The 16,961-nt window shown below is 34.9% G+C and overlaps 1 protein-coding gene across 3 annotated transcripts; it reads right to left on the bottom strand.

Moving 5' to 3' along the window:
• Nucleotides 1-370: 370 nt before the first annotated feature.
• On the bottom strand, nucleotides 371-16,519 carry LOC126725361 (MMS19 nucleotide excision repair protein homolog). 3 transcript variants are annotated; one of them, XM_050430060.1, is made up of 20 exons: nucleotides 16,328-16,519; nucleotides 15,187-15,249; nucleotides 15,032-15,086; nucleotides 14,274-14,371; nucleotides 10,867-11,025; nucleotides 10,678-10,737; nucleotides 9,748-9,936; nucleotides 9,602-9,655; nucleotides 7,510-7,596; nucleotides 6,696-7,404; nucleotides 5,946-6,325; nucleotides 4,954-5,027; nucleotides 4,350-4,449; nucleotides 3,282-4,174; nucleotides 2,448-2,523; nucleotides 2,213-2,336; nucleotides 1,991-2,067; nucleotides 1,359-1,439; nucleotides 838-917; nucleotides 371-708 (listed from the first exon to the last, which is right to left on the bottom strand). In XM_050430060.1, the coding sequence occupies exons 1-20, from the start codon at nucleotides 16,397-16,399 to the stop codon at nucleotides 675-677; spliced, it is 3,465 nt and encodes a 1,154-aa protein (XP_050286017.1). In that variant the 5' UTR covers nucleotides 16,400-16,519; the 3' UTR covers nucleotides 371-674. The 3 variants fall into 3 exon arrangements, with proteins under 3 accessions (XP_050286017.1, XP_050286018.1, XP_050286019.1); XM_050430061.1 differs by having other exon boundaries at nucleotides 2,225-2,336; XM_050430062.1 differs by lacking the exons at nucleotides 15,187-15,249; nucleotides 16,328-16,519 and having other exon boundaries at nucleotides 10,867-11,021; nucleotides 15,032-15,082.
• Between the last annotated feature and the right edge of the window lie 442 nt (nucleotides 16,520-16,961).

Genomic DNA, 16,961 nt, shown 5'->3' with positions numbered 1-16,961 from the left:
TGTCTCTACTGTTTGCTGTTACCTTTCTTGTGCCACCAGGATATAGAGGCTATTACTTGGACATTGTCATGACATAACCCCTTCCCATCATTGGAATGTATGTTACCAAAGCCTATTCTGGTCTGTGGTATATAATGAAGTTATATCATGGAATCAACTCTGATCATCAAACTATAACCCTAGCCTATTCCCCTTTTGGGCAGAACGAAAAGCCTTCATATCTGAGATACATTAGGAAGATAGAGCTGCTTCTTGAAAAAATTATGTTCTGCTGATTGTCAATGATGTTTCTGAATTCCTGTTGTCAATGGCTTAAAAAGGAAACGTTGGCGCAATGGATGTTTGCCTTTTCTTTCTATGGAAAATCAAATTACTTTACACCAACTTCTTAATTACAGCAAAAATTTCATGTCCAATCTACACTCTACAGGTAGTATAGTAGTCTACTAATTAACGATAAGAGACTAATCACATTCTTAATAGCAACAAAATTTCTCGTCCAACTTGGATTATCTACACTCTACAGATAATATAGACTATTGATTAATGTCTGAAGGCTAAACCTAAAGTTTCATACACTATGCTGACTAGGCAGGTTATAGGACCAAAAAACAAAACAATAAAAGATTGTCCAGCAAGCAGCACCCAGCCTCGAAAAAACTCTACTGCGTCATTCAGAAATGAAGACTTCTTGATGCAATTGATGCCCTAATAAATTATCAAGAGAAATTAATTGAAATAAACATAAAATTAACCCCCCCTACCACTGGGCAGGAGAAAGAAAACCTACACATGTAAAATAACATTAAAGGTAAGTAGGATAGATCAAGGACTGACCATGCCTGTCGGCATCTGACAGCTTCCTGCCGAACAGCCCTCCTGGAATCATCAAGAGCCTTTGATATAGCTTGTAGTACCTGAAAATGACAGCATGACACAGACACAGTCAAGACATGTAGATTTGATGATAAGTTGAAGCATTTCTTTGTTTTGTTTTGTTCTTTGGATAAGGATATGATTCATTTGCATAAAGGTGCCAAAAAGTACACACAAGGTAAACCAGAAAATAGTTTCTTTTTGATAATTTGATAGTTGGGGGAGGGGAGATTCTTTAAACTAGACATCTTTGTTGGAAACATCAGGAAGTGCCAATTGAGCTACAAGACTCTTGACCATCAAAAAATTGTTTCTTATTAAAGAATTAAAGAGGGTAAAGAAAGAATGAAAGATATGTTGGTACAAAATGAGCTCCAGTGAAGCATTGTTGTAAATGCCCATGTGATTATTCTTATGGATAATAGCAATGACTCTTTTGATAAGTGAAAATAGCAATGACGCTTATTTTAAGTTTTACTAACCTGTATTCTCATGGGATAGATCCTTGCATGTGGCAGCTCGGACATGGCAACTAGACATTGAATGGCTGTCTCTCGAACAAGCTGAACACAGAAAAAGAAAAATTAAACACCAATAATTTCAATTAGGCTCCACTAGCAATATATTATAAAGCTCTATATGCATAGGTATTTAAAAAAACTACTTATAAGTCATAACAATGTAATGCTTAAGAACATGAGGTCATTTCTGAAGTATAATTATCAGTGATCAATGACCATATAACCTAGTCACACTTCTCCTTTGAACATGGAGGTCAGGGGTCCAACCCATCATGGCTGAAAAAAAAAAGTAAAATAGTAATTCATTTGACAACTAGCAACAAAAAGGTATAAGTCGATCTTATGTAGCATTTGAAGATTGTCAAAGAAACATTTGCATACTAATTTGTACTGAAATTGGAATGCAGCAGCAGGCAGGGATAAAGTACAAAGCAAAGAGGAAAGAAGCTGATGTTTGAGTTAAAAAAAAAAAAAAAAAAAAAAAAAATCTTATAAAGGAATAGTGTCAATTTAAATGAATGTAACAATGAACTCAAGCGATAAGTCAGCATCAAAGTAAATTTGATTTTCTTTCGAAGAAAAATATCTGGTACCATCATATGAGGGTAGGCAATGAGTCCAGTGAGGCAATTAATGACAAGATGAGCATTATCAACTACAGCTTCTTGCCCTGCAAGTAAAAACAGAAAATAGATCATATACTACCAGAACTGGGTGAGCAGTCATAGTAAAACACAGATCATAATCTAATAAGTACTCTATAAAAGTGAGATGCAATGCGATGTTTTTCATAAGTCAGACAAATAGAAATTTACATTTAGCATTACCATCTTTATCTGTCAATATCCCAGATAAGACTAGTAGGAGACTGTACAATGTATCTTTATCCTGAGCATCCTTGTTCAACATGGATAAGCAATCCAGAAGAATAGGTATGAGCTGCCAAATTTGTATGGTATCTTACTAATTAGTTGCTTGATGTAGTCCAAGATAAGAACAAGGGGAAAAAAAAAACTAATCACTGAAAGTACAAAGATATTTGGCACTAACCTTCTTGGCTTCGTCCAGAACAGCAACTAATGGAGTTTCAGATATTATATGTGCAAATGCCCGATACAGCATGGATCTGAAATTGCAGAGCAGTTAAAGAGGATACATGATAAAAGAATGTTTCCAAATATGCCTTTCATTCTACCATTAAGTGGTCAAAGACCCATTCTTCAAGGTGAGCTAGCAGGTAAGTCAATTACATGCTTTGCAGATTCAAGCAAACTATTATGTAAAAGGGTTTCTCATGAATTGCTAGACAAATGGTTCCCTCTTGACTTCATACCCAATTCCAGCAACAAGACAAGTTTGAAACTAGAAGGCAGACAATTAGTAAGGAACAATCTCAGGCAATAGAAATCTCAAGTAAAACACAAATATGCTGTTGTAAAAGAAAATTGTTCAAGTCTGAACACCAATTTACTCAAGCTTTGAGGATACAAGGTAGAATGTAGCAATGCAAGTCAGTCCTCTGTAGATTAAATTACTACAAGTTTGCAATGACCTAAGTGCTTACTGGCATCTTACAGATGAGAAGCATTAAAGAAAATGGAAATATGTTGACATATTATGCTAAGACACAACACCAGATAATAGGCAGGAAGACAGAGCTAAGCTAAAAACCATATGAATTGTGGGGATGTTTTTAAATCATTTTAGAATTCATTTTAGGAAGTTCAATGTTCTGAATTCAGTTGAAAAATGGCTAAAATCATTAAATCAACATGAATATATTATAAGATGAACAATGCATAATTACATAGACAAGGTACACAGCATCTGATGCACACTATAGCAAGCAAAGTGCAATTAGTTCTGAGTAAGAATATTTGGTACCTAGAAAGTAATGAATCACTTTTCATTATCAAAGGTTGCAAAATAGGCATCATGGTGGAGAAAAAACGTTGCTTATAGAGTGGTCGTATTATTGCATGGAACTTCCGATTCAAACAAACTTCAGAATCACTCATAAGAATACGAAATGCATCTGCTGCACTTTTCATCACAGAAGCACGCAAATCCTGCTCACAACTGTTCTCTAGTGAATGCTGACTTAATGGTAAGGCATTGCCATTTGACAATAAACACTCCAGAAAAATCATAGTTACATCTTTAACTTTATCGTGACCCCGCAAAAGCAAACCTTTTCCAATCCATGATAGTCCAGTAATGGCAAGTATCTGGGGCAATTTATTGTTCACAACAGCTTGGCATAAATCAGTGTGACCCATCTCACTTCCATTAACACTACATCTCAGCAAAGCACCATTATCTTGATGGGTCCATAATTTTAATTGAAAAATGATATCCAGTGCTTCTTCCAAGGTACAGTCACTTGAAATCTCAGATCCAGTTGAACTTTTACCAAATTTGTTAACGATAGAACCCAATGCCTGAGCTGCTGGAACATGACCCTTAAGAAGAGTTGTTATGAATAAATTCAATATTACTTTTACATTTGGAATGTGTGTTTGCGGACGAACTGCTATGACTACAGATGCAAATAGTGAAAGAATCCATTCATCTCTACACAACAGATTGTCCATCTTCTGAGTGAGCTGTAGACCTTCCAGTTGGAATGGAATGGTGAGGGCCATGGATTCCTTTAGTGGAAAAGAAGTGCTTGATGAAAGTACATTGTAAGCTTTTTGGATTATTTCGTTCTGGCTTTCCTCAGAACAAAATGCAACAGCATGCTTCATTGCAGTCATCATTGCATCAAGAAGCTCCTAAAGTAGAAGAAATACATCATTTCCACTTCCAGAATAGAAATTATTTAATCATTATAGTTAACCCCCGAACCCCAACCACTGATGTCAAATGTACTTAGAAGTTTTCAGGACATCACTGTCAACATCATTAATAATAATAAAGATAATGAAATGAAATAGCAGCTCTAGTTACCTTTTCTGGGACACTAAAATCAACACAACTTTCAATTTGCTTCCAAATATTAATAGGAAATCGCAACAAAACTTCCTCAAAAACTCCATTTTCATGGATCCTGCAAATGTTCCAACAAAGGGTTTCATGTCATCAGCAGGAAATCACACCAAATGGCACCAAGAATGTCAGCAGATGAATGTTAAAATGGGACAAAATGCTGCTAATGATGCAAGTACATGGTGACATAATTTTTCCTCCCATCTTCCCTACTTCAGTTTGAGGGTTCTGAAAACATTAACTCACTACAAATATCTTTAGAAATGAATCTCTTGTTATATGTTTATTTGTAAATATGAAAATAACTGAACCACAGATCAAAGGTCGAAGTGAAGCAGGGTCTTGGTGGCAGTGGAGGTCTTTGTTATCTTAAGAGAGGAGGGGAGGGTCGAATCTTACATTTTGAAGGGAAGACAAAAAAGAAAAAGAAAGATGTCCTAAACATAGCAAGTATATCACATGTTGCAATAATCGACTTCAAATCCAATTCATGCAAATCATTCAAGAAAAAAAGTACAATGAACTGAAGATAAGGAAAGCAAACATTCAGAGTAGAACTTTATACCATGGAAGCAATTTATTAGAGTAGCATTCCAAAAGCCAAATTGTGAATTTGGCTGACTTTAAATTTCCATGGACCTACACAGATGAGATACAATGTTGAAGTGCCATTAGCTCAAGAAAATAAATGAATTTAAAATTTGAATGTGAACAAGAAAGTAAAGAAAAGATCATTAATGTCTTCAATCCCAAATTTGGTGTAGATACAGACCACTGTTTTTGCTTGCAGAATTCTCAACAGATACACCAACTAAATAAACACACTTCTAATAAGTTAACACCACAAAAGGATGACACAAAGATGCAAACTTTTTACTCAAAGGACATCCCATGACCTAGTTTCTTTAGGCTCCGTTTGGGAGTTCATAAGGGAAGGGAATGGAATGGAATGAAATGATCATAAGGGAATGGAAAGGAACGGAATGGAATGGAATGTATTTAAGCAAGAGAAAGGAATGGAAAAGAATGGAATGGAATGGAATTAAGTAACCTTGATTGGATGTTTTAAAATGAAGGAATGGAAAGGAATGGAATGTAAGTAATTTTGTTTGGGAGCAACATGGAGAGAATGGAATGGATTCATTTTATAACAATATTACTATTAGACCCTTATTTTAAAATAAATAATTGAATATACAGGGGTATTTTGGGAGTTTTAGTAAAAAAATCATTAAATCTAATTCCATTCCCTCCCATTCCTCCCAATTTCGGGGGGAATGAAAATTTAAGATTTTAAGGGAATAGAGAGGAATGAGTGTTCCCTCCTACTCATTTCATTCCCTTCTACTTAAACTCCCAAACAAGAGAATGAGCTTTCCATTCCCTCCATTAAAACTCCCAAACAAGGGGAAGGGAAGAATATTCTAAAATTATTCTTTTTATTCCTTTCCATTCCATTCCATTCCCTCCTCCCAAACGAGGCCTTAGTCCCAAATAGAAGAGTCAAATGATTTATTAAAAAAAAAAAAAGTTAGATGAGTTCAGTGTTATACATACATAAATCTCAGATAAATTGGCAAATAAAGCCTCTTCAAACCCTTGGATAATGTGCAGCATATAATTCAGTCCACTTGTGCCAATGCCTGATATTGCTTCCAGTTTGAGGGGGAAAGGCATGGTAACATCATCAAGAGACACCAGTGAAACAATCTTTTCAACCACAATTCGCATATAGCTTAAAATTTTCTCAGACTCATTATTTCTATCAATAAATGAGCCAATATTCATCAATGCCTTTAATGCCAATCTCCATAATAGTGTCTTCTTGAAATTCACTGTGATAATTGACATGAATGTGATTAAAATATTCTCGAATTCGGATATTGGTACTGGAGAAACATCTCCTGGGAAAGTAGCTAGAATCTGTAAACCCTTCACTGCATATAAGTCCAAAATAAATGATCAATATTGTCAGGTTTTACAAATAATTTATTCTCATTAGAGAAAAAAAGAAAGAAAGAAAAGGAACAGTGATAACTAATTTAAAAAGCAAACAATGGCAAGAAAGAAAGATAAACTTGAACAGCAAAGCTTTCAAAATGACAGATTTTGCACATGATAACATGTGTAATTAGATTTTTTTTTTTTTTTTTTTGGTAAGTGATTACATGTGTAATTAGTATTGCTAATCATATTATATGCTTAATTAAAAAAGGTCTATCCTTAAGATTTTTTATGGAAAAAATTAACATGGTCAGGACAAAAAAATCTATATATCCTATGGTATTGTAAGATAAGAGCATTCACCTCCAAAATAAATATCTGCATCATGAGGACTTGTCACCAAGGTAGAACAAAAGGCCTTAGTTAATAAATTTGAAAAGCTATGAAGCATGCAGTAGCTTGTCTCATATGTAGAAACTGATTTACAAGCAATTTGTGTGGAGCCTGCAATCAAATCTCTGCATGCTGCAAGAAGTTCGACAGAGAGATAAAGAGCTCCAAAATTTAGTCTTTTGGAGATTAAATAATTGTCCTTCGGTGAGTGATCTCCAGATAAATTTTTTTCAGAAAGCCCCAGAATTTCCATCAAGCGGGGGAAGAAGCTTTCGAAAATCATATGACAGCAAGCAACGGAGGTCTTGGTAGAAATAGACAGGATACAACCAGCTGCAAATAATTTAAGCTTGCCTTGCAAGGGAATATCATTATAACTCTCATAAGTAGGGACAGTGTTCAAAATTATATTTATGTCCTCATCTTCAACAATCAAACTTAAAAAAAGACCATTGTTTTGCATAATAACCTGCTGCAGAAGCGTTAAAGCTTCTTTTGCAATTTCATTCTCCTGAAAAACAAGTCCATCTAGAGATTCTGAAGTAAAGGATAAAGTAGGCTCTTGGAGTGAAGTATATAATGCATCTTTAATTGACAACCAGATAGCTCTGGCATGTTTTGCCATTCTCTCTGGTCCATAATTTGATGTGCAACTGCTGAGATACTTCAGTGAATCGAGCTGTGAGCATATAAAGTTGGGGCTCAATCAATTAAACAGCATGATAGTACAGATTGCTGCATTACAAACATTAACAGAGTGAAACTACATTGAATTAGCACCAACCTTTGCTGATGGTAGAGAAGAAGAAAGCTTCTCAAGAAGCAACGGAATGGCAAATGGCTCAAACAGAGGAGTAGAGGAAAATGCCAACTACAGAAGAATGAGGTACATACAGTTACTTTGCAAGTAAAGATAACATATCAAACTAGTGTTTGTATGCAAATAACCCGGTAAAATAGTAGTGATAAGTAAATCTATTTGCCTTCCTTTTTAGGAGTCATATTATCATAGGAAATTCACTTAAGTGATGCATTTAACTTTACTATCATACAATAAAAAATTTGCATATACCTATTTCTCACCTCACATCACATGATCAATTTTTTTTTATTATAAGTAAGAAAGATGTATATTCACAAAAATGCTAAATGCTAAATGCAAAATAGCACAAAGCATATCAAAAAGTACAAAAAAGAAGAGAAAAGCAAAAACATAAAGAAGCACTAATTACAAAGAAAGAGAGAGCTAAGGAACAAAGGGAGAGAATCACTAGATGCGAGTCCCCAAGCCCTAGACCAATCAAAAAGGGAATCAGAAAAGAGAGCAAGCAGCTGGTCATCTGATTTATCCAAGTCCTCAGAAGTATGCCGATTGCGTTCCCTCCAAATACATCACATCAAACACAACGGAACTAAATTCCAAATGCGAGATGAATGCTTCCCCCACCAGTTCCACCAACTAAATAGAAAATTTGTCACCGAATGTGAGGGAACCCACGAAATCCCAAAAGTTCTAAAGACAAAGCTCCACAGCCGATAAGCCTTTCCATAGTGTAACAACAAATGATCCAGTGTCTCCCCACAGCAACGACACATAATGCACCAGTCAATGAAATCAAAGCCCCTAACCCGCAAGTTATCTCCCGTGAGAATTTTATCCCATGCGGCTGTCCAAACAAAGAAAGAGACACGCCAGGGTGCCTTAACCTTCTAAATACCTTTCCATGGAAAAACAACGGAGGAAGAACCATGTAACTTATGATAAAACAAACGGATATTAAAATCCCCGTTCTTTGTCAACTTCCATCTCATAGAATCACCATCAATCACTGAAGGTAAATTGGATGCCAAGAATTGAAAGAAATCATCCACCACATCCACCTCATCACATGATCAATTTAATACCGTTAAATTTTTAATTAACACTTTCTGCATGCATTTTAACGAATTATCAATTATGACTGCTGGCAGTAGCCTGAATAAGGGTATGTTGCAATAGATAGGCAGACAGCCAGCACAAATCTCCTCCCCTTGATCATTGAAAAGATTACGAGAACAGTAATTGGGAGTGAAACCAGTTAATGTGTGCAAAAAGCCCAAGGAATGAACCAGTGCAGATGAGAAGTATTATTCAAGTTTGTTGCATAGCATGGACAAAAGGCCAAAAAGGCATCAGCAGAGATGAGGAGAAAGAACATCATAACATGACATATTGCTCTAGATACAGAATTGAAACTACCAACCCCAAAAAGTTCGGACTTGGGACAAGGTCTTAAGCTTGGTCATAATTAAATTAACCAACAACTGAAAAACCATGATTTAAAAACAAAAACAAAACTAGTTTGAACTTCACAGAACATTATTCATAGACTTCAATATAATTTTTTATTACATATAACAACCCAGGTTCAGGCTACCCCTTCAGAAGGAGGAGAAGAAATAAGAGGGCAAGGAAGTTGTAAAGAATTAACCTCTCATATAGCTAAAAACATCTTCCTAGACCCAAAATCCTTAATTAAAACATTTTAAAGACTAACTTAATCAACCCATTCACAGGCTTCTTTTGTTACTTAAGCACATCCAGCTAGATCCTTAAACAATATGTAAGGCAAACCATAGACCATAATGAATTGATGAAATATGCATAAACCTCTAGTAGAAATCAATCAGACCTGTGTTTCCAGTAACCCTTGCACCACCTTTTTCTTTTGGGGGGTGGGGGGGTGGGAAGAAGAGAGAGTAGGGGTGGGGGGGAGATGTTTTACAATAAATCATCATGAAACTCTACATTGTAAAAAGGCATTATAGCACATATTAATTCACGCACCAGACTAAGTACAATATACTCTAAAAAGTCCAATGTAAGCACCACATACCATTAGTGCCCGAGAGAGGTCATCCCTTTTGATACCAAGATCCTCACCCCTTGGCTGTATAATGCAAAGAAAGAAACCATTTTCACATATCAATGACAGGAAAGAGCATGTGAAACAATAAAACCACTGGTGTGCATTCAGCTTACATGTGTAAAATGAATAGGAAAGTAACAGCTCAAAATTTCAAAAAGATCCCCAGCAAAACTTGCAAATGGACCAGATGTATCTGGAAACAGTTGCACCAGAACTTCAACAATATGAAACGTAAGCATCAAGCATTGAGGATCCTTTTCTGAATCAATGGCTTCACAAATTCCATAAATAAGCTCATCACCCTAGATGACAAAGAACAGCCTAATTAATAAAAACATACAAAAAGGATGAAGTATGTTAAAGTAAGAGACACCATTGGACGACTATAATATCTCTAATGGAGGGTTTGGTGGTGCATTTGTGTATGCTTGTGCATGTGTCTGAGAGAGAGAGAGAGAGAGAGAGAGATTATAAAGCTCAAGTTGCATGCACAGAGCATGAAGCACAGTTGTGGCAAGGAGAAACAAATAAATGAATAATGCCAGAAACAACCCCGTTTTGGGATAATCTAAATGATTTTAATATGGCATGACTAAGAACTAGCTTACAGTTTTGGGATATAAACTTCATTTGAACTCAGTCTTAATATAAAAAAACCATTGCCAAAAGTAGACATGTTTAATTCTAGATTTTACATTAGTCATATAAATAAAGTATCTCTGTGAGTGCAGTGTAGATGCATATGGAAACTAACAGCGATCAAATGGTGGGTCCAGAGGGTATTTCTTGTGGAGAAATGGGGCAAGTCTACAGTCATCATGTTGAACAAAGTAACCCACATGGTTTGTCATTTGACCATAGAAATTCCTTCTCAAACTCAACAGCTTTTATCTTAGTCTTAAGTTAATTTTCTAAGACACTCAATTCAACAGGTTTCAGGAGAAAGCATTGGACCTCTTTCTATAGTAACAGATATGAAAATAATTTATTACTACAAAAAGAGGACAAGAAAAGTAGAATAAAAATGAGACTGGAAATGATACCATTGGAGTAACTGTATTGGGGTAGCGTTCTAACAGGCACTCCAGAAGTTCAAAGCAAAGCTGCAAGAACATTTTTATGGTAAAGTCAAAAACTTTGAAATTGTAATAAGGCATTGTATTGGTAGGTATCTGGTGTAGATTTATTAATTTGTCTCCATTAACTATGGCTTGAGAGAAAAAAAGAATTACCTTCCTATCATGCTGTCCTAAAGACTGCACCTGTAGGTTCTGTAAAAAAGACTCTGCAACTGCTTTGGCATCAGTGCTAGTAACCACACCAGCACTACTTTTCCTCCTCATCAGTGCCAAGCAACCAACAAGTGCACCACGTAAAGCTTTCCAATCTGCCTGGTATAAATATGATATCATCTATTATACTTTAATATTACAGAACAGATATAATTCAAAGAAGACAATGAGAAAGTTCTGAAGGGAGTCAATAATTGTCATCTGAGGAAACACCTGTAAATTTAATGATCCTCTTTTCCTGATATAAATATGATATCATCTATTTTAGACTCTTTTCCAGATTAGGTTCTATGGTTTGGTAGTTTCCAGACAAACTGATAAGAAACAACTGTAAACTAGTAAACCATGAGTAAAAAAGGCTATAATTTTCATCTGAGGGAAATTACATTAAAATCTAAAAAAATCTATATATCATATGAGGTAAAACTAAAATTCCATATATTAAGAGAGATAAAAATTAACAAAAAAGTGCAGAATGACATGTAAACAAAACCCTTGGCCTTAAACTGATATAAACAGCTCTGGAATACCAAACCAGAGAGAGAGAGAGAGAGAGATGAGTAAATCTGTCTTTGGAATTGTTATTATATAAATCATTAAATGCAACCACCTGAACATGTAACATGACCTCCTCCTGGAGAAAAATGCACCATATCCATATGATGACGTTTGTATGTGTAAATTATTCATACATACATTCACATGAATGCATAAATTAATTAATATGAAAATTCAACAGGACATACATAAATACTTATATACGTAAATACATATGAAGATGTTTATGTGTCCAAACATATTCATACATACAGTCACATGAATGCAAACTATTAATTTCAACGGTACAAACACTTTCTGAGATAATGAGCCCGACATTAGGGCTTGAACCTAGGGGTTTTTTTTTTTAATTTTTTTTTATGAATAATCTTGAACAGGATTGAAGCTGTTCATGACCAACTATGTTTTTTCAGAGTAGATGAGACTCACTTTCAAGGGCACATCCTGATCTATTAAGCCATACACATGTAGGAGATGAGTACCTATTAAGTACTACTGACAGTTCTTATAATGAATTGTCAAACTGAAAAGAAACAAAAGAAAGAAATTAAGAAAAGAGACTCCACTTGAATTCCCCTTGACAAAACGATCCAAGAACCAACAAATTTTAAAAGAATAGCTATATGCTACTCTATCAATACACATGGGGAAAAATGCCAAAAAGGAACCTATCCAATTTCCAAAGTACATATCCACAAATATAGCACATCGACTTTATAAGAACTTGTCATTGTTGGAAGCCCCAAACACAATACAAAAACACCACAGCTAAAAAATAGGAAATAATATGAAGGTGATTAACCAAATTCAATCTCCCTTCACACATCTCTATATATTGAGAGAGTAGACCATAGATGTCCTCTTGTCCTTATTTCCAGTATTATCCCTAATGATTAGTCTACACATTTTGTGGGTCAAAGTGTCAAACAGTCACTTAGGGACAAAAAAGCAATTTTAACTACTCTAACTCTCACTAACCCACGTTCGAATCAAAACAATCCCATGCTTCCAATATTGTCAAAATAACCTATGTTTCTGATTTTTACTCAAAATCAAAACAAGCCAATAATTTTTTTAAAAATAATAATAATGCTCATCTTTATCTAGGGCGGTTACATTTTTCATTTGAATTCTAACATTGTAACACCCACGTATTGTTGGAGTTCTCTAAAAAGATAACTTCCAAGCCTTAAACGTATTTCCATTCTAAAATTTAAAACTATATCACTTTTTATTATTATTATTATTTTTTTTATAGATGGACTCCATGTTTAAAACCCACAATTGGATATGATTTTTTTTTTTCCTGATTTCAGTTTTCCCTTCCTCCCCAATCCTTCCTGCTCTCATTTCTCTCCTCTAACTCCCCAAACCTCCCCACAAAAATTAAAGGTCTTTCTGATGGTGACACAATACCTCACATTTGAGAAAGGTACATTTCATTTGATTTTGTTTTTTTTTTTATAAGTAATAAGACTTTTATTCAACAAGAGAAATGCAAACAGCCATTACAAGTGTTCATGATGGTGAACACAAAAAACAGCAAACAAAAACAACTGAAAACAGAATAAGAGAAGCAACTTAAGTGGCACTACTAAGGGTAAAAAAGAACTCCAAAGCAGAAGAACAGTTTGAATAACCCCAGCACTTAGCCCATTCAAAAAGAGTATTTCGGCTGAGCACTTGTAACTGATCAAGCGTTCTCTCCAAACCCTCAAAAGAGGGTCGGTTTCTTTCCAACCAAACAACCCACATCAAACAACCAAGAACCATATTCCATACGTCCAAAGCATATTTTCCCAACCAATTGCTCCAACAAGACACCAAACTCACCACAGAACCTGGCATGACCCATTGAATCCCAAAAGCTTGTAACATTTGCACCCACAAAGCATAAGCTACCGGACAATGAATGAGAAAATGGCCCACAGATTCCGAAGAACAGCAACACATATAGCACCTATTCGCCAAATGGAGGCCCCGGAGATTATCCAAGGTAAGGATCTGGCCATGTGCTGCGGTCCACAAGAAGAAAGCCACCCTCTTAGGCACCTTGACTAAGAGAAATACAAATGTTTTTTTTTTAATTGAAAAAAAAGGAAGTGCCTCTGAACATGCGTGTAGTGCGTGTTCAGAGGCTAGTATAATATCCATTCTCTATCTCTATTTGTGGTATTTACATGATTAACCATGATGAAAACATATGCAACCTCTAAATCAAGATCAAGTCACAAACTTCCTCTCTTGGAAAGACCCTTCCCCATGCCATCAAATCATGAAAAGACAGGCTTCAAAATAGTAACCCATTTCAGCAAGAGGAAGAACAATTAAGGAGGCAACTACAAAACCACCTAAATCAAACCATGTTTGTGAAATTTTCCTGGATTCATGTACCCACAGAGAATGAATATAGAGGCCTTAAGCCTGAAGACGGACAAAAAGACTTCTAGTGTACAGTGTGCAAAGCAATCAAAGTATGATAGATTTACAGATTTTTGTGCAAAAATAAAATAAAAGCCTGATCTCCAATAAGAATTATTTTTGTAATTGACTCTTGATAAGAAAAAAAAATTATTCACATAATTATGAAAAATATATGTCTTAAACGTGTAAAGTTGATGGAGCAGAATCTGTCCAAGGCTCCGGGCACATCATAAAACCACACAAACCAGGTAGAATTTAAAAAGGAAATGGAAGTCATAAACTTGAAAGAAAACAAAGATCACAATCAGAAATTATAAATTAAGATCTTTCATATATGATGCTGCAGAAAATAACTTCCTACTCACCAATCTGTCAGTGAAGAACCCTATCAAGCTATGTAATGTAGCACTGTCTAGTGGCTTTGTTGCAAGACATGTAAGCACTTCTGCAAGAAGAAGGATACCTGGAAAAGAATACCATGTCTCAAGAAATTGTCAGGAACTAATATCATTTTGGTTTAGGAATAAGAAAACCTATCAAAAATCTAGAGTTATATTGTTAACTTATAAGGCCCACAAGACCCCCACCCTCCCCTCCCCCTCTACTTTTTCCAAGCCCATACCAACCAAAAGAGGGAAAAAATACAAAACTTTACCATGCAGATATCTACAAGGGACCATCACAAAGTTTATAACTGACACACACACACACACACACACACACATAAATTTTCTACGTAAAGAAGTTGATGGACATGTTAGGTCTCATCAAAGCACTGCATTGAAAACATTTTTACACTTCATGGTTTTAAGACATGAACATATCCAAGTATCAAAGCATCAGGTAAATCTCAACAAAGCAATACACTGATAACATTTTTACATTTCATGGTTTTAAGATTTGAACATATCAAAGTTTGCTGGGTCAGGGAGGCAACTCCCTAGCTCTGCCATTGTACAGCTGTATACTGAAAAATTCATGCAATCTACTCAAAAAGTGTAGCTGGCTAATAAAATTTTGAGTATTCGAATTCAAGCTTTAGTTTGATTTATTTATATACTAATTACCACAAAAGGAAAAACTACCATTCCATCCAACACCTCATAAGAGATGCTTAAAGTACCTCTCGCACGAACGATGTTATCTGTAGTGGTCAAATACATCTGCATCTCCCTGACCTAAATTTTAGAAAATGATAAGAGACACAAACCAAAAAGTAAATAGACCAACAAGAGAATAATACTAAATAAACACAAATATTATATAAGAGAGGCACACCAGTCCTTCCATAGTTAATACATCATTCTTCACAAGAGAAGCAATTTTGTCCAAGCTTGCAGCCTGTAGTGCACACACATATTGAGTGAATTCAACCTAGCTCACGGCATAGCAAAACATAAATGAAATCCGACAAAAAAGTAGTATAACAATAAAACAAAAAATTGAGTAATCAACAGAAATTGCCCATTTTGAATGAAGCAACTATCATAAAGCTACATACAAATATTACTTGGATGGTCAATACACACATGCACCAGTGAATTCAAATCTTTCCCAGTTGAAATCAGAAAGAATAACACTTATAAAAATAAAAATAAAAAATAAAAATCAGAAAAAATAACAAGAGTAGGAAAAAGGTAAATGTTGAGCAAGACTACCATGATCACATCCCTCTTTTTTTTTTTTTTTTGATAACATAGGGAACCTTTCTAAAGAAGAGCCCTTTGGACTTATCTCTAGACAGTAAAACCTATAGGCAACTGCATGATCACGTCCCTTCTTGCCATTCCTTTCCCTTATTCCATATGTTTATAGCTTACATCCCAAAATTGTCAGTAGCAACATGTATGGCTTCCCATGTGGATATCACGCATACAATTCCAACTTAAAACTTTTATCTCTTTTGTGACCCACCAAACCTCTTGCTCTTCAATAGCCATGTAACCAATGGCATATTTTTCCTAAATTACATTAAATTTTGCATTTTCCAGGCAATGTACTCATGCTATCCAAGGCTTTAATTTCACACAAATAGTACTTATTCCAAAGAACAATATATGAAATATGGTGTCAATATAAAACTTAGATAGCCAAATAATTTCACACCCATCATCGTTTTTGCCATAACAACAATATAAAAAACAAGTAATTCAATATTTAACGACCCAGAACTTAGTAATTTAATATTCTTTTTAACTTTTTTTCCAATAATTATTTGAATTGTGCTAGCCTGAGCAGAGGGTTCATATTGAATTAACACATAATTATGTGAATTAGTTCAAATTCCAAGGTTTTCTTTTTTAAATTGATTTTCTAGGCAACCAAACACGGCATGAAACGAGAGTAATAGTAAAAGATAGTAATAAATTTTAACAATGAAAGGTGACGAATTTGGAGCAGAAGAAAGCAAAGCGTGAACCTGCTGAGTCGGGGAACGAGACGAGTCGACGAAGGACTCAATGAGATGACTCAACTGAATCGGTTCTGCCATTCGAATACAGAAGATTTTAGGGTTTTAGGAGTTTCAGAGAGAGAGTGAGAGAGGGTTTTGGGAGTTTGAGGTGAACGCGCCTACAGAGTCTATAAAAGCAAACAAAAAGGACCAAAAGTTAAAGAAAGAAACGGTGTGTGTATATATATTTGGAAAACGGTATATATTTTGATTCTGTTTTTGTAGTATAATTTTGGTGTGCATGTCTTCGTATATGCTTTTAAAAAAAAAATTATTTTAATTTTAATTTTTACACGAGATTAATGATTAATCCTGAAATTGTTTCGGTTGAAATTATGAAATTGTGTTTACAACTAATATTTTGTGTGTTATTCTAAATAAATAAATAAACTAAACTAAAATAATGTGTGTATGATGTGTGGAAATGAGCTTGATTCTAACCACTAATATGAAGATGATATTTACAATTGTCATTTGCAATTTATATAATTCACTTAATTGAATTAATCAAGTGAGTTATACATATTGCACATAACGGGACATTTGTCATTTTTCTCTTAGTAGTTAGAACCTAAGGATCCAAACATATTTGAAACCAAAC

Source organism: Quercus robur, chromosome 5, assembly GCF_932294415.1.
Source record: "Quercus robur chromosome 5, dhQueRobu3.1, whole genome shotgun sequence".
In the NCBI taxonomy this organism is placed as follows: Eukaryota; Viridiplantae; Streptophyta; class Magnoliopsida; order Fagales; family Fagaceae; genus Quercus; species Quercus robur.
The sequence above is the reverse complement of the archived record's forward strand: the minus strand, read 5'-3'. Positions and strand labels throughout refer to the sequence as shown.